General features: G+C 45.5%; 1 protein-coding gene across 1 annotated transcript; it reads left to right on the top strand.

The window, feature by feature from the left end:
- The first annotated feature begins 25 nt into the window (after window positions 1-25).
- Window positions 26-24,163, top strand: Glod4 (glyoxalase domain containing 4). Its single transcript, XM_051157988.1, has 9 exons — window positions 26-180; window positions 4,235-4,284; window positions 5,437-5,557; window positions 7,160-7,304; window positions 14,106-14,242; window positions 14,829-14,915; window positions 15,495-15,608; window positions 15,690-15,776; window positions 23,862-24,163. Exons 1-9 carry the CDS (start codon window positions 91-93, stop codon window positions 23,925-23,927), a joined length of 897 nt encoding a protein of 298 aa, XP_051013945.1. The 5' UTR covers window positions 26-90; the 3' UTR covers window positions 23,928-24,163.

Here is a 24,163-nt window from a genome sequence, read left to right as displayed (position 1 = left end):
GCGTGCTAGTGACGTCACACGACTGTCTTCCTGGATCCGTAGTGGGCGGAGTGGCCCTCTACGTGAGACTCGGTTTTCTCGGTAGGAGTCATGGCCACGCGTCGAGCTCTGCACTTCGTATTCAAAGTGGGGAACCGCTTCCAGACGGTGCATTTCTTCCGAGATGTCCTGGGGATGCAGGTGCAGACCGGGGCCCAGCGGGGCAGGCGCGAGACCCGGGCACGCGGCCGAGCTGCACCTGGGGAGGGAGGATGCCGTGGGCGCGCGGCCACCTAAGCCACCAGGCCCAGGGATTCCGCGTTAGCACGGCGGCGTTTTCAGGTTTTGCCAGCCCCGGTCTCTGGGTTAGGAAGCCTTTAAAAGGGGCCAAACCTACCGACCAGCTGTGTTGTCTACGCACATTCCGTCACCTACAGCCCTTCACAAATATTTATTTACACTCCTGGCTTGGGGAGCCTGCAGTCTATCGTGATGGAGTATTGTTAGGCAGAACGTTCTTTTTCAAAAAGCCCCTTCCAGCCGGGCGTGGTGGCACAAGTCTTTAATCCCAGCACTCCAGAGGAGGCAGAGGCAGGCGGATCGCTGTGAGTTCGAGGCCAGCCTGGTCTACAAAGCTTGTCCAGGACAGCTAAGGCTACACAGAGGAACCTTGTCTCGAAAAACAAAACAAAAAAAAATAAATAAAAATAAAAGGCCCCCTTCCAGTTCACGATAGAGCTGTTTCTTCTGCTTTGAAACATTTGGGTGTGATCAGCAAATTCAAAGTTCGGCCTCCGTCGGGGCTTCGTATTTAAAGTTTAGGTTCTGGGAACGGAACCCATGCTCTTTGCACATGCTAAGCAAGCACTCCACTAGCGCACTACATGGACATCCCCTGTCAGGGCAAGATCGAATGCTCTCGTTCGTCGGTACTCAGGCTCTCTGTGTAAATCTCTGGCTCTCCTCTGAACAGCCGAGATTTCAGTATGAGGGCAGAGTCACTGAAAGTGTACCAGAGGTCTATTGAGCTCTTGGTAAGCCAGGGAGGTAAGGAACACTTCAGGGCACTATGCTTTGTAGCAGTACGAATCCAGTTCAGTGAAGAGATGGTACTATCCTACTCTAATCGGGAGAGTCTGTGCCGGGAAGCACCAAATGAGAGAGACGGAGTCCCGGTAGATGCAAAAGCAAGAGGTTTATTGTTCCAGCGTGCTGGGGTCCACCTGCACACAGGAGTGAGGCGACCCCGAACAGAAGAATCTTAGGGTTTTTATATTCTTAGGCTGGGCAGATTCTGGTCACAGTTCCTGGAGGGGAGGGGTGGGTGAGGCTGTGGAAACCTCACAATTCCCTAGGCAGGTCGGGTGGAGGCTGAGGCTCCAGGGAAGTTGTTTTATCTCAGCTAATCGCTCAGGTGGAGTTTCTGGAAACGGCTAGCCGGTCTAGTTTATGGCAGTGCGTGGTCATTCCCGCAACGCAGGAAGAAGTGGAAGTCACCTGGAGAACAGGATCTTACGGGAACATTCACAGACCACGGCATTAATTGCAGAATATACATTAAACATAGAACATGGCATTAATTTTGCCCCTACAGTACAGAGGTGAGACGTGCAAAGGGTTACACAAATCAGTCGATACGAATTAATCAGTCATAGGAATATCTGCTGGGTAGGGTCTGGAGAGATGGCTCAGCCTTTAAGAGTGTTTGTTCTTCCAGAAGATGAGAAATGGATTCCCACTGTTGAGTGGCTCACAGCCATCTGTGAATCTAGCTCCAGGGATTTGGCATGCAGCAGGCTGGTGTGCGTGTGCGTGCGCACACACACACACACACACACACACACACACACACACACACACTCCTGCTATTTCAAGGTACCATGTTAAAGTTTGGTAACAAAGGTACAAATGACTCTGGTATTTGCTCCCATTTAAAGCACATGATGTGGGAAATCAGATTTATACCTAGCAATCATGGAAGTCAGAGTTTAGTGAAAATAGACGTCATGATTCCATTTCTTCAAAGGTTGTGGAGATGAACCATGTAACTGTATAGGTGGTAACTGAGCCGGGTAGTTTGTGTTCTGTAAAGTGTTAGCTACTTTTATGTTAAAAATATAGAGGACTAGAGAGGTGGCTCATTGGTTAAGAGCACTGACTGCTCTTTCAGAGGACGCAGGTTCAAGTCCCAGCACCCACATGGCAGCTCACAACTGTCTGTAACTTCAGCTCCAGAGGTGCTACAGCCTCACACAGCCTCACACAGCCTCCCACATGCAGGAAAACACACCAGTGGGCTTTTTTTTTTTTTTTTTTTTTTTTTTTTAAAAAGCCAAGGCTACACATAGAAACCCTGTCTCGAAAAAAAGCAAGCAAACAAACAAAACAAAACCAAAAAAAAAAAAAAAAGGCAATAATAAAAGTATTAAAAAAATATTTTGCCGGGCGTGGTGGCGCACGCCTTTAATCCCAGCACTCGGGAGGCAGAGGCAGGTGGATCGCTGTGAGTTCGAGGCCAGCCTGGTCTACAAAGTGAGTCCAGGATGGCCAAGCCTACACAGAGAAACCCTGTCTCGGAAAAAAAAAATTTTTTTTTAAAGTACAAAAGGAGAGATTATCAGCCCGGGTTATCAGGAAAGAGTTCATGGAAACCTTGCATAAATTGACCTTGAAATGTATACCAAGATGAGAGGGAAGAGTTACTCAGGAAGACCTGAACAAGTGATGTGGAGATATTTGGAAAGTGACACTAATTTTGTGCGTTTCACTAGATGAGGAGAGGGGATGTGAGATCGTACAGGTTGAGATTGTTTCTTGAATGCTATGCATGCAAAGCAATTTGAAGTTTACGCTGAAGTAAGGGGGAGCTTGTAATGTCATCAGAACTATGCTTTAGAGGTTTATTTTTATGACGGTATTAAGGAAAGAAATGAATTAAGTTTTGTGTTTGGTCTTTTGTCTTTGTTTTTTAGTGCTGGGGCAAGGGCAGTGTGTAGCTCAGGCTGGCCTTGAACCTGATTTGCTTCTGCCTCAATGCCTCCAGAGTACTGGAATTACAGGCATGCCTTCATGCCCAGCTAATATAGATGATTTTTGTAATCTTTGGTGGAAGTAATGGAGCTTCAACAGGAACAGTAGGAATCAAAAATGAAAAACAGCTGAGTGTGTTGGCCCATTCCTGCAGTCCCAGCAGTTGGGAGGCTCAGGGCCAGCCTACACTGCACAGCAAGCCAAACTGCACAATATAATGAGACAGTGTCTCAGGGGGAAAAAAAGAGGCGGGGTGGGGAGCAGAAAGCAGAAACTAAGACACTGAGAGCCGTCTGTGTTCTAGGTTCTGCCTTAGGGGTTTAAACAGGTTATCCATTTTCACCAGCATAGTGATTCTCACAGTCAGAGACGGAAAGCCTAAAACATTACACACTGAAGTCACACTTCTCTAGTCCTGAACACACTTTTCCACCACAGGCAGCTTCCTACTCTCAAGAGCTTTCATAGCTGTTTGGATATGCAACTCTTTTAGCGGGCCGTGAGGGGAGGACAGGGTCTCACTCTGTATCCTTGGCCGTCTTGGAATTCAGTATGTAGACCACGCTGACCTTGAATTCACAGAAATCTATCTGCCTCTGCCTCCTGAGTGCTGGCACCAAAGGCGTGCGCCACCACGCCCGGCTTAAGATGGTCTTACCTAGATTTAATATAGTCACAATTAAAAACACTGAATGAAGAAAAAAAAAATGTTCTTACCTCTGTTACATCTAGCCCTGATAGTCTGTTTCTCTTAATAAAGCTGGCAAAAGAAAATGTTTATGGTCTGCCCTTCAGTTTGTGTAAATGTGCTGGATACAATACTGGTACACCTGAAACCCCAGCATGCCAATGACTGAGGCAAGAGGATCATAGTGTGAGACCAGTGGGGCTACACAGTGAGACTCCGTCTTTAAAAATTAAGGGCTGCTGGAAAGATGGCTCAGTGGTTAAGAGCACTGCCTGCTCTTCCAAAGGACCTGGGTTCAATTCCCAGCACCAACATGGCAGCTCACAAATGTCTGTAACTCTAAGATCTGACACCCTCACACCAATGCACATAAATTAAAATTTAAATAAAATATTTTTAAAAAGAGTCTAGTTACATCTATTGTTTAAAAAAAAAAAAGTAAGGGCTGACCGTAGAGCACTTGCCTAACATAAGTCCTTGGATTCTCCAGAACTCCAAAAAGTAAACCTTTACTGTTTATTCTACTTTCTTTCCTAGGTTCTACGCCATGAGGAGTTTGAAGAAGGCTGCAAAGCTGCATGTAACGGGTATGACACCTTGTAGCTTAAAAATCTTAGGTTCTGAATAGCTCCAGAACAGAACACACCTTTCTCAATGTTGAGTATAAGACAGTGGGATAAAGTGTTTTAAAAGTAAATAAATAATAATAAAAAGGAGGCAAGAAATAAGAGAGGCTACTTAAATAGCAGTGGGGAGTCAGCTTTGGTTCACACAGCACTTCAGAAAGAGCAAGCAGTTTTCTGCTACTCCAAATGCCAGCCAGCCACTGACTGTCGCTCAACAGCTGGAGGTGTGTGAGACCAGCTACAAATCATAGTCACCCTCCTCCTGAAAGAATCAGATCAGGAAGAGCCAGACCGAGGGCTGCATGCAGAAAGGGATGGAAGAGAAGAGGGATGGCATTTCCAGTTGTTTCCATGATCCCAGCACCTCCATGACTTCAACAACCCACAAACAAATCTTGTTGAATAATGTTTACACAGATTTAGAGTGTTTACTCTTCCCCCTTATCTTCTCAAAGGTGAGTGTAGCTAAACATTCTGATCTTTTGGTCTTTTTTACAACTAGGCAAATCCTCAAGCTATCTAGCCAGTCAGCTCGTTACCGTAATCCCGGGTATTTTAGAAGCTCATGAATATAAGGTCCACTTATCAGGAAATTCCAAGGTTTAAGGAGCTCTGTGCCGGGAATCCTGACAAAGACCAAAAAAAAAATTTTTTTTTTCATATTGACTACAAGTAGTGGGGAAAGCAATGGCTGAGTGTCTCCTAAGCTTAGTATCCATGGCAACTTGGAAACTTCCAAGGTCCCTTGGGATTTGCATGCTTTCTGACTGCTAGGCAAAGAAACCTTGAGGTCAGACTAGAGAAGCATCTTTAGGACACCTTTCCCTAGGTCGTTCTTAAAGGTGTATGTGCAGATAGAACACTCTGCCCCTTTCCTAAGTGAGTGCCAAGGGGATGGTGTGTGGAGCACGCAGTATGGGTACTCGGGCACTGCTCACAACTGCTGTCAGCACCGTCAGAGGTCACCCCACCCTTACTTAGAATTTATGGGACCCAAAGGGACTGGCCCATCTGTGTGTCCAAAAGTAGGAAGCAGATTTTTCCTGTGGTCACTGAGTTTAATTACTTCCTTTTTCTTTTTTCTTTCTTTCTTTCTTTTTTTTTTTTTTTAAGGCCTTATGATGGGAAATGGAGTAAAACGATGGTGGGATTTGGGCCTGAGGACAATCATTTTGTTGCAGAATTGACATACAATTATGGAATCGGAAACTACAAGCTTGGCAATGACTTCATGGTAAATATCACTGTCTCAGTACATATCTGGATGAAGCAGCTATAATAGTCCAGGTTAGAAACAAAGTTGGCTTTTAAAAAAAAAGAAAGATTTTATGCCAGGCAGTGGTGGTGCACACTTTTAATTCCAGCACTTGGAAGGCAGAGGCAGGCGGATCGCTGTGAGTTCGAGGCCAGCCTGGTCTACAAAGTGACTCCAAGACAGAGAAACCCTGTCTTGAAAAAACAAAACAAAACAAATAAAGATTTTATATGTATGAGTATTTTGCATGTATTTAAGTATTTTTTTTGTTTAAAGATTTATTTATTTTGTGTATGAGTGTTCTATCTGCACATACACCTGCATGCCAGAGGAGGGCACCAGATCACATTGTAGACCGTTAAGAGCCACCATGTGGTTGCTGGGAATTGAACTCAGGACCTCTGGAAAAGCACTCAGTGCTCTTAACCACTGAGCCATCTCTCCAGCCCCGTATGTATATATTTATGTGTACCGTGTGCATGCAGTACCTGAAGAGGTCAGAAGAGGGTGTCAGAGCCCCTTGGGCTGGAGTTAGAGATGGTTGTGAGCTGCGATCTGGGTGTTGGGAACTGAACCCCGGTCCTCTGCAAGCATAGCCAGTGCTCTTAACTGCTGAGCCATCTCTCCAGCCCTAGGCCTTTTAAACTTTGAAGTTGAAAATGGTTGTTAGTGGGGTGATGACAGTGGAGCAAGAGTTCAGGAGGGGAAGAGAGTGATACGTGTGGCTAGGGGAGGGATCTAAGGGGAGGGAAGAGCGTGCAGAGGCCTAGACAAGATCTGGTTTGAGAAAATGCAAGGAATAGCTGGGATAGCGAGGGACCGGGGAGGGTGGAAGGAGGCCAGTGCAGAATGTCGTGATGGCTGGGTACGGTGGCACAAAACTGTGCCTTAGAAGGCTGAGGCAGGAGGGTTAGGAGTTCTTGAGGCCAGCCAGGGCTATAGAGTTAAGACCTGGCCTCAAAGGAAAAAATGTGCGTAGTGTTGGGCCTTTTAAGAGTCATCAAGGGGCCGGGCGATGGTGGCGCACGCCTTTAATCCCAGCACTCGGGAGGCAGAGGCAGGCGGATCGCTGTGATTTCGAGGCCAGCCTGGTCTACAATGCGAGTCCAGGATGGCCAAGGCTACACAGAGAAACCCTGTCCGGAAAAACCAAAAAATATATAAATAAAATAAAATCCAAAGTTGGGCTGTGGATATAGCTCAGTGGTAGAGCACTGCCTAGAATAAACAAAGCTCCAGGTTAAAGGTCAGCCTCATAACTGACTAAATCCAAATTGTCTCAGATGGATAGCTGGCCAGGCCAGTAAGATCAAGATTCTTCTTCTTTGGTCTTGAAAACTGAGAAGATTGTCTTTGGTATTAAGAGGATTAAATGGTGCTGATACTTGAGTCTCTGTTGTGATTTTTAAATGTTTGAATCTGGAGACTTTGGAGAAAGCATCTAAAACCCTCTTTTAAATCACTATAAGAAGTTGCCAATTAAATCTTAAGTAGTTTTACTGAAGGCGCTGGGGTTTGGATCCTTCTCTTGTCCTGTAAAGGCTCTGTTGTAGTGGTGTATGTGGATGTCATCTGTCCTAGGGAGTCACACTTGCTTCCAGCCAGGCTGTCAGCAACGCCAGGAAGCTGGGGTGGCCACTCAGTAAAGTTGCAGATGGAGTTTTTGAGACGGAGGCCCCAGGAGGATATAAGTTCTACTTACAGGATGCAAGTCCACCGCAGTCAGGTAAGCACTCTAGGCCAGGCAAAGCCTGTTTAAAGGCACATTTGGTGAAGATGGGAGGGTGCTAGAATGGAGCTGTTTCTCTATTGTAGTTTTTCTATATTGATAGGATATGTATTTCCCAAGCCAGGGCTCTTACCTGTGTTCTGGAAAGTTATTCCCTTATGTATACGTTAGGTATATGTTGTACATTAGTACATAGCTACAGTGAATGTAGACTGTAGAGGAATATTAATTCAGAACATGGCTGTTCTGGTAAAAGATCACATCTAAAGACCTTCTAGGTCTATGTGACCCAGCTGGAATACAAACACGCCTTTAATCCAGGAGACAGAAGCAAACAGATCTGAGTGCAAGGACAGCCTGGTATAGAACAAGTATCAGGGAAAAAAAAAAAGCTTAGATGCAGCCATGATGATATGTGCCTTTAATCCCAAACAGTGAAGGTAGAGTTAGTTTGTAGAAGGAAGCACCCATGTTTGAAAGTGATGTCTAATTGAGTGACAGAAAAGGTGATGAATCAGAGAAAGATTTGACTGAATAGGACACTCCCAGCTCTCATGAAAAGAGAGGAAAGAGAAGCTACTTAAGAGGCAGTTTGAGGGGCTGGAGATGGCTCAGTGGTTAAGAGCACCGCCTGCTCTTCCAGAGGTCTTGAGTTCAATTCCCAGTAACCACATGGTGGCTCACAGCCATCTATAATGTGATCTGATGCATCCAGGCATACATGCGGATAAAGCACTCATACATTAAAATAAATAAATAAAATTATTTAAAAAAAAAAAAAAAAAAAAAGCCGGGCGTGGTGGCGCACGCCTTTAATCCCAGCACTTGGGAGGCAGAGGCAGGCGGATCGCTGTGAGTTCGAGGCCAGCCTGGTCTACAAAGTGAGTCTAGGATGGCCAAGGCTACACAGAGAAAACCCTGTCTCGAAAAACCAAAAAAAAAAAGAGGCAATTTGAGAAAGCAGGCAGCTTTACCAGGACAGTGAGAGAGAGATGGGCTGCAGAGAGAGAACTCAGGTCAAGCTAGAGAATGAGAAGAAGCCGGAAGATTAGAGCAGATGGCTGAGTTAGTTTGAGGCTGAGCAGAGCAATCCTGAGCCATGAGAGAAGCCAGATTACCTACGCCAGCTGGGAGAGGAGTTTGAACCAGAACAGCTGAGTTGAACCAGCCAGCCCAAAGCCCAGAAAGAACAAATAAGGATGAGCTTATTAAGCAGTAAGCCTCAGAGGCTGAAAACATCCTAGGCCTCGGTTAGATTGTATGGAGGCTAGAAGCTTCCAGGACTAGGCCTAGGCCAGGAGAAGAGGTAGTAAGCCTTGGAGACAACAAATGAAAGGAGAATAAAAGCTATTTTTACACTAGATTGGTTTTGTTCTACGGATAATAAATTTTTTTACGATTTTTTCTTTTTTTTAAATATTTTTATTTATTTATTATTATGAATACAGTGCTTTGTCTGCATGTACACCTGCAGGCCAGAAGAGGACATTAGATCACATTATAGATGGGTGTGAGCCACCACGTGGTTGCTGGGAATTGAACTCAGAACCTCTGGAAGGGCAGTCAGTGCTCTTAACCTCTGAGCCATCTCTCCAGCCCTACGATTTTTTTCAGCAGCAAATAACAGCAAACCCAACTCAAGTTACTTTGAACAATAAGCACATGTTTCAAGTTCACAGAGCAGGTAGGAAGACAGAGGGTTAGTTGGTTCAGCAGCTCAGCCATATTGAGACCCCAGGTTCTCTCTGTGTTGCCCTCTCATCCTGTTCGAGCTGGAGTAAGACTGATTGGGAGAGTCTATGCCGGGAAGCACCAAATGAGAGAGACAGAGACCCGGTAGATGCAAAAGCAAGAGGTTTATTGTTCCAGCGCGCTGGGGTCCACCTGCACACAGGAGTGAGGCGACCCCGAACAGAAGAATCTTAGGGTTTTTATATTCTTAGGCTGGGCAGATTCTGGTCACAGTTCCTGGAGGGAAGACGTAGGTGAGGCTGTGGAAACTTCACAGTTCCTTGCACAGGTTGGGTGTAGACTGAGTCTCCAGGAAAGTTGTTTTATCTCAGCTAATTGCTCTGGTGGAGTTTCTGGAAACGGCTAGCAGGTCTAGTTTATGGCAATGTGTGGTCATTCCCAGAACACAGGAAGAACTGGAAGTCACCTAGAGGGCAAGTTCTTGCAGAACATTCACAGACCATGGCATTAATTGCAGAATATACATTAAATATAGAATATGGCATTAATTTTGCCATTATACTAGTTGCCACACTATTATGTGATGCTGGGAGCAGTGGGGCTCCATGCTCCCGTATTCATTTTGGGAAGGAGCCTGCAAACAGACTTTTTAAAGAGCAGAACACACAGCCGGGCATGGTGGTGCACGCCTTTAATCCCAGCACTTGGGAGGCAGAGGCAGGTGGATCGCTGTGAGTTCGAGGCCAGCCTGGTCTACAAAGCGCATCCAAGACAGCCAAGGCTACACAGAGAAACCCTGTCTTAAAAAAAAAAAAAAAAAAAAAGGCAGAACACACCTTCTCTGGGATCTACCAGGTCACTCTATGGTCAGATTTAATACACTCTGTCTGCTTAATACAGGTCGAATATCCCTATTCCAAAGTTCCAAAATACTAGATTTAAAACATTTTTTTTGTTTTGTTTTTGTTTAAGACTGTGTCTTAGGACTAGGCCTGGTGACACAGGCCTTTACTCCCAGCACTGAGGAGGCAGAGGCAGGCGGATCTCTCCATGCCGGGACAACCAGGGCTACACTGTCTTAACCCAGTGTAGGCTAACCTAGAACTCAAGTTTCCTGCTGCCTCAACCTCCAGAGTGCTGGACTTTGAGGCTCATAACCGAGCTCTGTGAGCCCAAGAGCCTAGTGTTGGATTTTCAGATTAGAGATGCTCAGCCAGTAAAACCCATCCCAGGCATTTCAAATAAGAGGCACTTAGTTTGGATTTAAAATAATGGCGAGCTCCACATTCCTAAGATGCTTTTGTCCTTTATCATGCTAAGACCTCTGAGACATTACTTTCCTGTTGGTCTGTTTTAGACTGCACCTGTTCCTGTCCTGTAGCTCCCCTGGCTCTGGGGAGAGTATTTGAGCTGTTTGCTCAGTTCTAGCGAGTAAAGTCTAGGTCTCAGGTGTGCTATGCAGGCATTCTGTGACCGAGCTCAGATTCTTGATGAACTTGAATTTGATGATTCTGCAATCAGTGGAGGACAGTAGACTTGAGTCTCAGGGAGGAGGCCCCTGTGAGAAGCACTGTGGTTAGTCTTGGCATGGCCATGCTACAGATGGGGTGGAGGTGATGAAAACTGAAAATACCCTGAGTTTGTCATAGTCAGATGAGTCAAATGTAGTTGTACAACAGCTCTTTGGAGTTATCTTGGCCACACCCAGTGGCGCAGGCCTATACTCCCAGCTAGTCGCAGGGCTGAGACGAGAAGGCCTACTGGCACCACAGAGCAAAATCAATCTGGGCAACTTATTGAGAGCCAGTCTCAAAATTAAAAGTGGATAAAAAAAAAGGGTCAGTGACAGAATACTTGCCTAGCGTTTGGGAAGTCCTAGGTAAAGTTCCTATATTGCAATTAAAAAAGAGAAGGGATGAAGAAGAAAAGGGCTGGGCCCGCCGCTTTGGCAATGGAGTGCTTGTCTAATGTGCAGGAGCCTGGGTCAGCCTTTGCCTCTGGCTGGCTCACTGAAGATCAGAACATCAGCTCACAATATGACATGCTGCCATTATATGCTTGTGGTTTTGTGTTTTGTGTTTGTTTTTCAAGACAGGGTTTCTCTGTGTAGCCCTGTATAACCACTGGCTGTCAAATATACCGGACTTTGGTGGACCACCAGCTCCCAATAATGACACAGAGACTTTTTATATTTGTTGTGAACACTTGCTTGGCCATAGCGTAGGCTTGTTCCCCAACTAGCTTTTAACTTAAACTGACTCCTTTATATTAATCTGCGTTATTGTTTTTAAATTACCAGTATTATTAGTATGATCAGTAGGCCCAGGCTAGCGATCAATGAAGACACAGACACTTGTTATATTTTAAAATCGCCTTAGTTAACCTGGGGCAGGGCAGACATTAATCCTCTAAACTATTTTCCATAGTGGGGCAGGCATGGGATCCCTGCCTCAACCCCATGCCATCTGCTTCTAATAACATCTGTCAAACTACCTCCCATCCATAATCCCAAATACTTGCTCATGTTCTTCATCTGGGCTGGATTCTCCATCCACACAGGCCATGTGCTCCTCTTCCATCTACCCCATGGTGTCCTCTCTTCCTTCCTCCTAGTGGAGGTCTTTCTTCTTCCTCTCAGGATTTCCCCCCTCCTCCCTCCCCCTCTCTCCCTCCCCCCCCCCCCCCTCTACCCCCTTAGCCAAACCTCTATCTCCTCTGCCAGCCCAGGTGGGATGGCTTTTTATTAATCAAAAGGTGGTCACAGAGATAGCAAGCAGTAATTAGCATCAAAATACATTAGACCTGGTGGGTGGTGGTGGCGCACACCTTTAATCCCAGGCAGAGGCAGGTGGATCACTGTGAGTTCGAGGCCAGTTTCCTCTACAAAGTGAGTCCAGGACAGCCAAGGCTACACAGTGAAACCCTGTCTCGAAAAACAAAAACAAAACAAAAGAACACTCACTGTCTGCTCTTCCAGAGGTTCTGAGTTCAACTCCCAGCAACCATTTGGTGGCTCACAACCATCTATAATGATATCTGGTGCCCTCTTCTGGTCTGCAGCCACATGTGCAGGCAGAGCATTGTATACATAATAAATAAATAAATCTTTTAAAAAATGTCTGGTGTCAGTGTCACTATTGCATGTCTTTAATCCCAGCACTTGTTATGCAGAGGCAGGTGTATCTCTGAGTGTGAGGACAGCCTGGTCTATAGAGCAAGTTCCAGGACAGCTAGGGCTGTTGGGGTGATCATTTTGTGCACTGTGTAAAAACTGCCTTTATATTATTAAAATGCTGATTTTTGTGCCAGGAGAGATCTGATTACAGGCCAGACTTTGGTCTTGTTATTCTTTGGCTGCATCCTATTTTGTAAACACTCCCTCCAACACCTTCTGGTTGGCTTAATAAAGAGCTTAACAGCCTATAGCAAAGGCAGGAAAGGAAGATGGGACTTCTGGGGAGAGACAGGAACTCTGGGAAAGCATCTCAGGCATGGAGGATCACAGCCAGACATGGAGGAAGAAACAGGTGCCAGGACCAAGAGGCAGAGAGGAAACATGAAAGAACATAGTGTTGGGGGATGGTCTAATTTTTTTATTTGTTTGTCTGGGTTTTTTTGGTTTTGGTTTTTCAAGACAGGGTTTCTCTGTGTAGCCTTGGCTGCCCTGGACTCACTTTGTAGACCAGGCTCTGTTCAAACTCACAGTGATCCACCTGCCTCTGCCTCTGCTGGCATTAAAGGCGTGCGCCACTACTCCCAGCTTTGCAGACGGTGCTCTTAACCTCTGGACCATCTCTCGAGCCCCCAGAATTTTTTTAAAAATTATATTTATTTGTGTCTGTGTATGTCTAGATTTTTTTCACCCTAGAATAGAAGAGTAGAATTGAATAGAATATACATATCGTAGATATAAAAGGAAAAGAAAGCAGGGGAGGGGAGGAACATAATACCTATATGTCTAGAGATAACTACTGTGAACAAGCTAGGGTCTCGGTTAAAAATATTTTATACAAAACAATACACGCATACATACATACATAAATGTGCCGTGCATAAGCCATTGCGGGAATTCCATGGCAGCGTTTTGTTGCAGAAAATAAGCAGCCTCTGTTGTTGGGTGTTTTTGTCGTTCCTAGTGTTTCATTGTTCTGGGCAGCACTGGTGAATGCCTTTGTCATAAGAAGCCTTCACACAGCTACAGTTGCTTTCTGAACCGCTGAGACTGGACTTGCTTTTTCAGTGCATTTTTGAAACTTTTGGTACATTCTGTCAAAATCCATGCCCACAAATTTTCTAATTACACTCTATCAGTGTTTTTCATTTTAATTCCTTTCCCTACAATGAAACAGTTAACACTGATAAGTTGTCAAGACGTCAAAATTTAAATGAGAACCACATCATTTGTACTTATTTCCTTAGCTTATTCTTTAAATTTCATACTTTAAACCCATCAGAAATACATTTGCTATTAAATTCAAACATGTAATTTTCCCCCACCAAATGATTATCTTGCTGTCATTTATTTGGATCGTGGGTTTTTTTTTCTTTTTTCTTTTTTTGGTTTTTCAAGACAGGGTTTCTCTGTGTAGCCTTGGCTGTCCTGGACTTGCTTTGTAGACCAGGCTGGCCTCAAACTCACAGCGATCCACCTGCCTCTGCCTCCCGAGTGCTGGGATTAAAGGTGTGCGCCACCACGCCCGGCTCTTTTTTCTTTCTTCTTCTTTTTCTTCTTCTTCCTCCTCCTCCTCCTTCTTCTTTTTTTCTAGACAAGGTTTCTCTGTGTAACAACCCTGCCTGCCCTGGAACTTTCTTTGTAAACTAGGCTGGCCTCAAACTCACAAAGATTCACTTGCCTCTGCCTCCAAGTGCTGGGATTGAAGGCGTGCACCACCACTCTCGGCTTTCCTATTTCTTTTATATTGGTTTAAAATGCTTTTCTTATAAACTGAATTCTTTGGATAAGAAGAGAGTTGCTGGAAATCAAAAGGAAGGCTTGTACGCCAGGCACATACTCCCCTCCTGCCTTGTAAGTTATCATATGCTTGAGCCTGCTGGGCCTTTTATCTTGTGCCAGTGAAGCAATCTCATTTGTCTGTATTTTTACAGATCCTGTGTTAAAAGTCACTCTAGCAGTGTCTGATCTCCAGAAGTCCTTGAACTACTGGTCTAATCTCCTGGGAATGAAAATTTATGAGCAAGATGAGGAGAAGCAAAGGGCTTTGTTGGGTTACGCTGATAACCAGGTGAGTGACCCTGCAGAGGAACAGCTTGTCTGCTCTTGTGAGTTTGGCTCGTAAATCAGGTTAACATGAAAGTGGTCCCATGGTTTCTTTACAGTGAGTCAGGATTATTCCAGATAAATAGAAGGAAACAAAACCCACCAATAACCTTACCACTTGGATACTTCCTGGTTTTTGTTCGTGCTTAGTGGACCTGGAAGCTTTGGAGTTTCTCCTGCTTCTTCTTCCTGCCACACTGTAGGAATGGTAGACTCCCACACCCGTGCTACCACATCCAGCTCTACTTGGGTGCTGGGGATCTCTACTAAGGTCCTCACGCTTGGATGGCAAGTGCCTTAGCAAACATTGTAGAGGGTTTTTTTGTTTTGGTTTTCGAGACAGGGTTTCTCTGTGTAGCCTTGGCTGTCTTGGACTCACTTTGTAGACCAGGCTGGCCTCAAACTCACAGTGATCCGCCTGCCTCTGCCTCCCTGAGTGCTGGGATTAAAGGTGTGCGCCACCATGCCCAGCCAAACACCGTAGAGTTTTTATACTGCACACACATCTAACCCGTCAGAAAGCATCAGCCCACTTTCTTCTTTCTCTTCAGTGTAAGCTGGAGCTGCAGGGCATCAAGGGTGCAGTTGACCATGCAGCAGCCTTTGGAAGAATTGCCTTTTCTTGTCCTCAGAAAGAGGTACTATTTGATAACCTAATTGTTTATTTTTAAAGTTCAGTATTCTTAATTATGCATATGCATGTGTGTCTGTGTGCATGTGAGTGGCAGGTGCCTGTGGTGACTGTCAGATCCCTGGAACTGGGTTACAGGGATCTGTGAGCCCCTGAAGTTGGTGCGAGGAACCAAACTTGATAGAGCCATTTCTCTAGGTTCTTTTTCTTTTATTATTTGTTTTACTTAATTTTCTCTGTGTGTGTATGTGTGTGTGTGTGTGTGTGTGTGTGTGTGTGTGTGTGTGTGTGTGTGTGTGTTTGCGTGCATGTGCATGTGTTGTACGCACATACATGAACACAGATACCCACATTGGATTCCCCCCTGAAGCTGGAGTTCCAGCATTGATGAACTCCCTGCCATGCTTGCTGGGTAGTACTGGCTCTGAATTGTTTGTTGAGCCCTATCTCCACCCCCTGAGCGTTCTGTCACTATTTTAGTTTCAACCCAGCTAAGAACCTCGGACTTCCTTCCTATGAGTTGGTTCCGATTGTGGCTTTACTTTGATGTGTGGCCCTCGCTCACTTGCCTTTTGTGTTTTTCAAGTTGCCAGACTTAGAAGACTTGATGAAAAGGGAGAGCCAATCGATCCTGACTCCGCTGGTGAGTCTGGATACCCCAGGGAAAGCGACAGTGCAAGTGGTCATCCTGGCTGACCCTGTAAGTATTGCTCAGCAAGGCTGCCCCAGGGATTTCTTCAGAGATTTTTCCCCCACATCTCTTCTCTCTTTGTTGGTATAGGATGGACATGAAATTTGCTTTGTTGGGGATGAAGCTTTTCGAGAACTTTCTAAGATGGATCCAAAAGGAAGCGAATTATTGGATGATGTGAGTAGTCTTATTTCTAACTTGATGTTGTTATAGGCCAAAGGGGGAATGTTATAAAGGATGTACAGGGTCCACTTGTTGGCAAGCATGTCCTTTCCCTGTTGTGATGACTTTTACTCAGAGACGATGTTTTCAGTGTCACCTACATTACGCCTTATAGGACTTAGCATCTCCCTCTTCCCAGCGCCTCAGGCTGTGTACACCATTCTTCAGCTCAGGGCATAAGAATACCCGCCCTGTGGTCATCTGGCTTCCATTTGGCATTAGTCTTTTCATTCCTACTTGGCCTTATTATCATATCAAAAGATCCAGTAGCTTTCATCTTTTAAAAACTTTCTTTGGGAGGCAGAGGGACATAGCACATCTCCATGCCAATCATGGCTACATAGTGAGACCTTGCCTCATAAAAACAGAAAACAAGGCCGGGTGGCGGTAATGCAAGCCTTTAATCCCAGCATTTGGGAGGCAGAGGCAAGCAGATCTCCGTGAGTTCAAGGCCAGCCTGGTCTACAGAGTGAGTTACAGGACAGCCAGAGCTCTTACACAAAGAAACCCTGTCTCAAAAACAAAAACAAAACAACAACAACAACAAAAACTCCCAGAAAACAGTGATTAGAAACATGGCTTAGCGGTTAAGAGAGCTGACTGCTCTTACAGAGGACACGGGTTGAGTTCCCAGCATCCATGTGGAGGGGCAGTACTGCTTGTGACTCCAGTTCCAAGGACTCTGACACCCTCTTCTGACCTCTGAGCGCTGCATGCAGCCTCATGATGAGCATACACACACTTAGGCATACAAACACACAATAAAATAGATATAACAAGACACCAAAACCAAACCTTCTCACTTCCATATTCCATCTCCAGATATTTAGTCTTTTGTTCCTTCATTTTGAAATATGAGTCTGTGTCTCCAAACTGACTGTAAACTAGTGATCCTCCTGCCTCAGCCTCGGAAGTGTTCGGACTGTATCTCAAGGGTTTCTTTAGATTTCTGCTTCAAAGATCTGTCTCACATAGTTTCTATTTCTTGTCTGAAATGCATACTTCATCTTTCTGTGCTAGATCTTTGCAGCAAATGGTGTTTATGTTGATATTCTTGGTGACCTCCTCCTGCTAAATGCAGCCACTCTGCTCCCATCAGGCTTGATTTGTCATCAAGAAGACAGTAGCCCATTGCTGTCTTCCGGTGTCTAACAGAGACAAGTGTGAAGCAGCCATTCTCTGAGAGCTTTGGACTTCTGAGAAAGGGACTCTGTTGTTCCAAGTGGCCAAGGTTCCTGGGCTCCAGGGACCTTCTGCTTCAGCCTTCCAAGCTTTAGGCCTGACCGCTGGGCCTCACTCTCTTCTGAATACCCAACTGAGTGATTAAAGGAATTAATTTTTTGATCTATCTCTGTAACCTTGAAGCAAATGTTAAAATTCTCTGAACTTAGCTGTGTATGGTAGCACACACCTGTAATCCCAGCACACAGGGAGGCAGAGGCAGGCAGATCTCAGTGAGTTCGAGGCCAGCCTGGTCTACAAAGTGAGTCCAGACCACCCAGTGTTACACAGAGAAACCCTTAGTTGAAAAACCAAACCAAGCCAACATCAACAACAAAAAAATTTGAGCTTTTAAAAGTTCCCTTAGAACTTTATCTAAAAAGATGAGAAAATAAAAATACTTATATCTTGGAACTGTGGTGTGCTTTATTGACGATAATTAACCGTAAACGTAATGACAGTCATATTACTGTGGATTGAAATGGGAAATATGTAGACTATACCTTTTGAAGCTCTATCACGCAGGAGAATTGACTGTTGAGGGGGCTCCGGTTGGCAGCCGTGCTTCTCCTTCCCTTGTTTTTTCATGCACTCGCAGCTCCCGTCCTCTAGCCCCGCTCCTGTGGTGGTGAGCTCCTGCTGTCTTCATAGTTCCCTGACGCTACTTCCAGAGGCGACTGCCGTTCTGATTTCTAGTGCAGTAGATCAGTTTTGTTTATTCTTGGATTTTAAACAAATGAGTCCATTTAGTAGGTATTTCTGTTTGGTTTCTTTCTCTCAAAAATAGCATTCTGAGATTCCCTATGTAACTGCATAGACCTTTTATATCACTTTTATGGTTTTTTGTTTTATTCAAGACAGAATTTTTCTCTGTAGCCCTGCCTGGCCTGGATCTCACAGAGATCTGCCTGCCTCTACTTCCTGAGTGCCGGGATTACAGGTGTGCACCACCACACCTTATTGTTTTTTTAATTATCTGTATTATCAGTAGGCCCGGCTAGCAATCAATTAAGACACAGACACTTATTATATTTTGAAATACCCTTGGTTAACCTGGGGCAGGGCAGACATTAATCATCTAAACTACCTCCCATAGTGGGGCAGGCATGGGATCCCTGCCCCAATCCCATGCCATCTGCTTCTAATAACTTTACCTCCCATCCATAATCCCAAATACTTGCTCATGTTCTTCATCTGGGCTGGATTCTCCATCCACGCCAGCCATGTGCTTCTCCTCCAGCTAACCCATGGCGGCCTTCCTCTCTTCACTTTAGGTCTCTCTCTTCTTCTTGTGGCAGTCTTTCTTCTTCCCAGGATTCCTCTCTCTCTAAGCCCCACCTATCTCCTCTAGCCCTGTCCAAGTGGGATGGCTTTTTATTAAGCAAAAGGTGGTCACAGATAGCAAGCAGTAATTAGCATCAAAATACATCAAACCATCCCCCAACAACACCTTGCTTATCCATTCTCACTTAGACAGTAGGTTTTTTTTCTACTTAAGGAAGAGTGCTGTGAGCATTCTTGTTTTAATCTTCCTGTGGCTACATGCTTCTTGTCTCTAGGGTCAGTACCTAGGAGAGCTGCTTTCATTGTACAGGAAAGTGCTGGACGGCTGACGAGAATGTTATACCAAAGTGAGTCTCTCTTAGCCAGTTTCTCTTTTCGTTTCAAAAGTAATAGATGTAAACTTCAGGGCCGGGCGGGCACAGTGGCGCAAGCCTTTAGTCCCAGCTCAGGAGGCAGAAGCAGGTGGGCTGCTGTGAGTTTGAGGCCAGCCTGATGTATAAATTGAGTCCAGGACAGCCAAGGCTACACAGGACAGCCAAGGCTACCCTGGGGAGGAGGGTAAACATCACAAATGAGCGACTCGTGCATTTTAGAGTTTGCCCTGCTCTGAGTGGCACGATGAGATCTCTTGTTCTCTTGCTGTTATGATATGTAAATTACACACTGTTAACTGGTATAGCATGAGGAAGTTTATCATTGTGAGACGGGAGAGAGGGAGAGAAGATACAGTCTGAGAGAGAGGGGAGGGCGGGAGAGAGGAATTGATTCAGAGGGGCAGACAGAAGGACAGGCAGAGAGGCTGGTCCTTTTATAGTCTGGCAGCCTAGAGGCAGCTAGTAGATGGCTTGTGAACTAACATTCCTCCCTTTTCGTACAATTAAAAAGAAAAACTGAGGAGCTAGGGAGGGGTGGTAGGAATGAGGACACTGGACTGCTTCTCATGCAAGGCAAGTTAAAGTATAAAAATGTAGGCTCATTGAAAACAGCTCTTGGCCACCATGTAAGGGGAGGGGAGAGAGAGAGAGAGAGAGAGAGAGAGAGAGAGAGAGAGAGAGAGAGAGAGAGAGAGAGAGAGAGAGACTATGTCTGAATTATATAAATGTCCAGATTATATGGTGAAAGGGAAGGAAAAGCTCTGCCCTGCAAAGTTCGGGGTAGAGGGTGGGGTATGGCAGCTGGGCCCTGCCGCAGATAGAGACCGAGGAGTGCTGGGAGAACCTGGAGCTGTGTGTCCTGGGTCTGACCATTCCAGCCTTTTGTTGCTAGTAAATGGATATGGGGTGAAGAAATCAATCATCTTTGGCTGCTTCCTGCTGACACTGGGACTGCAATAAGGGCCAAAGGCTGAAATGCTGGCCACGGCTGGGAAGAGCAGGCTGCTGTATTGGCTGCTGTCCAGGGTCTGAGAACATCTGTGGCCAGGATGCACAATGCAGGTCCAGCTGGCACAGTCTGTGGGGTTGGACTGGAGCACCTGTGTGTAGCTGCTATGGCACAGTCTTGGATGTAGGGAATCTGGAAGGATACTGGAAAGTATATGTGGGCAGAAGACAAAGTTAAGTAGGTTAGGGAGAAAATTTTTTTTAGGTGTCCATTTGAAACTTCAGGGAGAATGAAGAAAAGGCTTAGACACAAGGAGCTGCCTTCCATTTACCCAATTGCTGGCAGTGTAATTAAAAAGATCTTTTTTTTTTTTTTTTTTTTTAAATCTTTGGATCTGTCATTTAAGGGATATTAAAGCCAAATTTGGTTGCAGGGGCCTATAAGTTTAGCAGCCCTTAAAGTGGGTAGAGGTATTTGAAATTCTCCAGAAGGCATCCCCGAGGGGAGCCTGGGGGGTGGGCTGACAAATGGACTGTCCCATAGGGAGAGTAGGAGTCAGTGACCTGTCAAAGTGTCTCAAGAGCAAGGTCTGACTCAACAAAATTGATGCAGTCTGTTCCAGCAGCTCACGGCACTGTCAGCGGCCAGGGCACAGCCCAAGCCAACAGTTACTTGTGACTAGGGTTTCAAGCAGGAGCGAGAGAAACTGTGTTGGTGGAAGGAGAACGGAGGGAGCATTTATGCCAAACAGAGGGGAAAGACTCATCAGTCAGCTGGTGTTGGGTGCAAGAATGAAGTGATTAGGTAGCTAGAAAGTTGGGGAGGGAGGGAGGTCCCAAAACCAGGGAAAGGGGGAGAAATCCCACCCTCTGAAATAGGTGATAGTTGGGAAACTTAGGCTGTTGGTTAGCAGTACTTGCCTGGAGTCCATTTGACCCGAGAGGAGGATTCAGGCAGATTTTTTATAGCTTACAAGAATCCTTTTAAGTTTACGAAGGGAGATAAACTTCAGACGTGTTAGCATCACCATTGTATGCAGTCTGCAGTAAGTGGTGAAAGACTGTGTTTGAGACCTGCTTTTTGAGTGTGGGAACAAGGTAGACGGTATCTAGACCTGACAGTAGCAGCTCTAGGACTGAGGAGGCATCTGAAGCCTCCCATGACAGAGTTAGCAGTGTGACCGTGGGGCCCACGTATGAGGTTAAAACAGACCAACAGCGTTACCCCAGCTCAGCAAGGTCACTGAGCCTAGGAGCCATCTGTACTCCACCAGGCCAAGGAGCTTCAAAGCTGGAAGTGTCTGTGGCAGTTGGGCTGGTTGAGCCTCCATGGCCCAGCACAGAGGACAAGCCTGCATGGGAGCATTTTGACTTCCAGAGGCCAGTCAGCCAGCTGACAGGGCATGGCTTGTTGAGGCAGCCATGGGACCAGTGTCCCCTCCTGGCTGCATTCAAAGCAGGTCCCTGGTGGAGTTGACTCAGCCTGGACCCCAGAGGGAGGGGACACTTCAGACCTCTGTTTCTTCTAAGGAAATGCTGATAGCCTCAGGGCAGTGGCCTCAGCCTGGAGCATAGTTTTCTGTTGTAGCTGAGCCTGTCGGGAAGGTCCCTCTTGGGCTTCAAAGACCATTTTGACCAACTCCTATATGGGGATTCAGAGACCATCCTCAGCCCTTTTGTTAAGGTATCAATGAGACCAAAGTCTATTTAAAGAATATCTAGCCCAGCCAGGCGTGGTGGTGTACACCTTTAATCCCAGCACTTGGGAGGCAGAGGCAGGTGGATTGCTGTGAGTTTGAGGCCAGCTTGGTCTACATAAGCGAGTCCAGGACAGTCAAGGCTGAGCCATTTCTCCAGCCCTTGCCTTAACCCTTTCTAAGGATGAGCTTTTAAGCAAAAAAACAAAACAAAAAACAAAAAAAAACCACATCCTGCTTGATATACTTTAGCTAACAAGAGCAGTTGGCCAGAAGCTAAAAAGCAAGGTTAATACACTGAGACTTTCCCAGAACAGTGGACTTTGATGGATTAGTTTTGGCAGGTGGTAAGTTTTACAGCCTGAATGGTACTTCCAACATGGAGTCAGTTGTGCCAAGGTCTTGGGATCCACTGAGGTCTGGAGCCTTGTTACACTATGTAGACTAGGCTGGTCTCAAACTCTAAAAGATTCACCTTCCTCAGTGCTGGTGTAAAGGTATGCACCACCACACCTGATGTGCTTTGAAGTGTTCTTAAATACTGCATATATTCCCTAACTCTAGATTCCCTAAGTCACCACCTGTAAGGAAACTAAGGTTCAAAAACAGCAGTCACTTGTGGGTAGCAGGCATTCAAGATTCTATAATTAGTTCTTCTCTTTCTCTGTACCCTGGTCCTTCCTGTGGGCAAAAGATATCTTGCTGGATGCAATCCCAGCACTTGGGAGGCAGAGGCAAGAGGATCTCTATAAGTTTGAAGCCAACCTGGTCTATATAGCAAGTTCCAAGACAGACACAGCTACGTAGAGAGATCTTCCCTCAAAACCAAATAAATAAGGGCAGACTATTGTCTCCTCATATTCCAGATCTTCAAGGTAGACTCCTCAGAGCTGTTTTTCTACTCTACAATAGCTCCTCCTCCTTCTCCTCCTCCTCTTCCTCTTCCTCCTCCCCCTCCTCGTCCTCTTCCTCCTTCTCTTCTTCTTCTTTTTAAGATTATTACATTTTATTTTTTCACTGCACATGCAAGCCATGGCTTGTAGACGGGGGTCAGAGACAACTTGTGGGAGTTTGTTCTCGCCCTCTACCATGTGAGTCATGGGGATCAAACTGAGGTTGCAGGTCTGGCAGCAAGTCCCTTTACCTGCTGAGCCATCTTGCCATCCCTAGGATAGTTTTAGATTTACAGACACAGCCACTCTGACGTGGTTTCCTTTATTTTGATTTTCTATTAAATTCTACTAGCCATTATTCACCAAAAGCTGCATTCTACTTCTGAGATATCTCTGGTCTATTTACACTATTTTTAAATCCAGTGAATTTTAAGCCAATATTCTAATGCCTCCCAGATAAATTTTTCACTGACTTGAGCTCTGCCCTTATCTACTCTCTGGCCTGTTCTTATCTCCCAAAAGCCCTTAGCCTAGCCCTATTCCAGCTCACTGCACTGTTTATAGAAACAAATTTACAACTTCTTGTCTCCACCCAAAGTGCTTTTCCTTTCTTTTCTTACACTGGTCCTTCAAAAGGGAGAGGTTTTGGGTCCATACCAGAGTCAATTGTTCCTTTCCCCCATTCTTTATGACTGGTAAGACAGAAATACCTTTTCAGCTCTTGGGAGTTGGTTTTTAATATCATTTTCAGGTTTAAGTTCTGTATGTTTTCATCAGAATAGTAAACCAGATAGCCCTAAAATTGATGATTACTTATTTAGGCAAGGATTTTTGAATATCCTAGGCTGTTCTGGAACTGGCAGTTATCCTACACCTCCCCTTGAGTGCTGGCTCTGCAGGCGCCCACCACCAGGCTGGCTAGGTCTAAGATTTCACATAAATGAAGCATAGCCATGTCTTGTCCCGTTCTGAAGCCCACTGCCCAGGACAGCCATCTCCACTACTGCTAAATCAATATATTGATTTTCAGTTATGCTTCTTAATGTAGATACTGTGATTTCCTTCTGGAGTAGATGAGTATTTCTTATACACTATCTTTCCAACCATTAGTTGTTCCTTACCTTTTAATCTGGTAGAACTTTATGAGCCTTCCCCCCAACCCCCCCAGAGACAGGGTCTCTGTGTAGCCTTGGCTGTCCTGGAATTCACTTTGTAGACCAGGCTGGCCTCTGGTCTGAACTCCCAGTTTGGACTCCAAGACTGCCTCCCAAGTGCTGGGATTAAAGTTTTTGCCTGGCTGTGGCAAACACTATTTTTTGGTGCTGCTGGGACTTGAACTGGAAGTAAGTACTCCACCCCTGAGCTACGTTCATTTTCATCTAGGTGTCAGACTAAGCTCATAAGCACTGAAGGTTCCTGTTCTCCCAAGGACCCTGTGGTCATATACACAGTCCCTGCTCTCTCATCAACAGCCAGGCCCTCTTGCCAGCTACGTGTGAGAATCACCCAGCAAGTGCAGTGTTACAGTGGGCAATGTGCTCTACACAGATGAGCTCAAGTTAGTGGCAATACCGTGGCGGAGAATGTAGAGTTGGAGTGACACCTGTCCATCTGTTTCCATAGGCAATGGCCGCAGACAAAAGTGATGAGTGGTTCGCTACAAGAAATAAACCCAAGGCGTCGGGGTAGTGGAAGACACCTGAGCAGCACTCACAAGTCCGTCTAGCGTTTATCTGTTACTGGAAATGCTCCCACCACTTGCTTGTGTCCTGCATAGACAAGGAGGCCTGTGTGTAGTTTCACTCTTCAAAGCTTTATGTTTTAGAAAGTATTTTTATCACCCTCGGTAGAGGTGAATTCCTACTGTAATTGTATTAAATCTGGTAGCAAATTATTGTCCAGACTGAGACAGCCATTACTCTTGT

Source organism: Acomys russatus, chromosome 16 (genome assembly GCF_903995435.1).
Source record: "Acomys russatus chromosome 16, mAcoRus1.1, whole genome shotgun sequence".
Classification (NCBI taxonomy): Eukaryota; Metazoa; Chordata; class Mammalia; order Rodentia; family Muridae; genus Acomys; species Acomys russatus.
The sequence above is the reverse complement of the archived record's forward strand: the minus strand, read 5'-3'. Positions and strand labels throughout refer to the sequence as shown.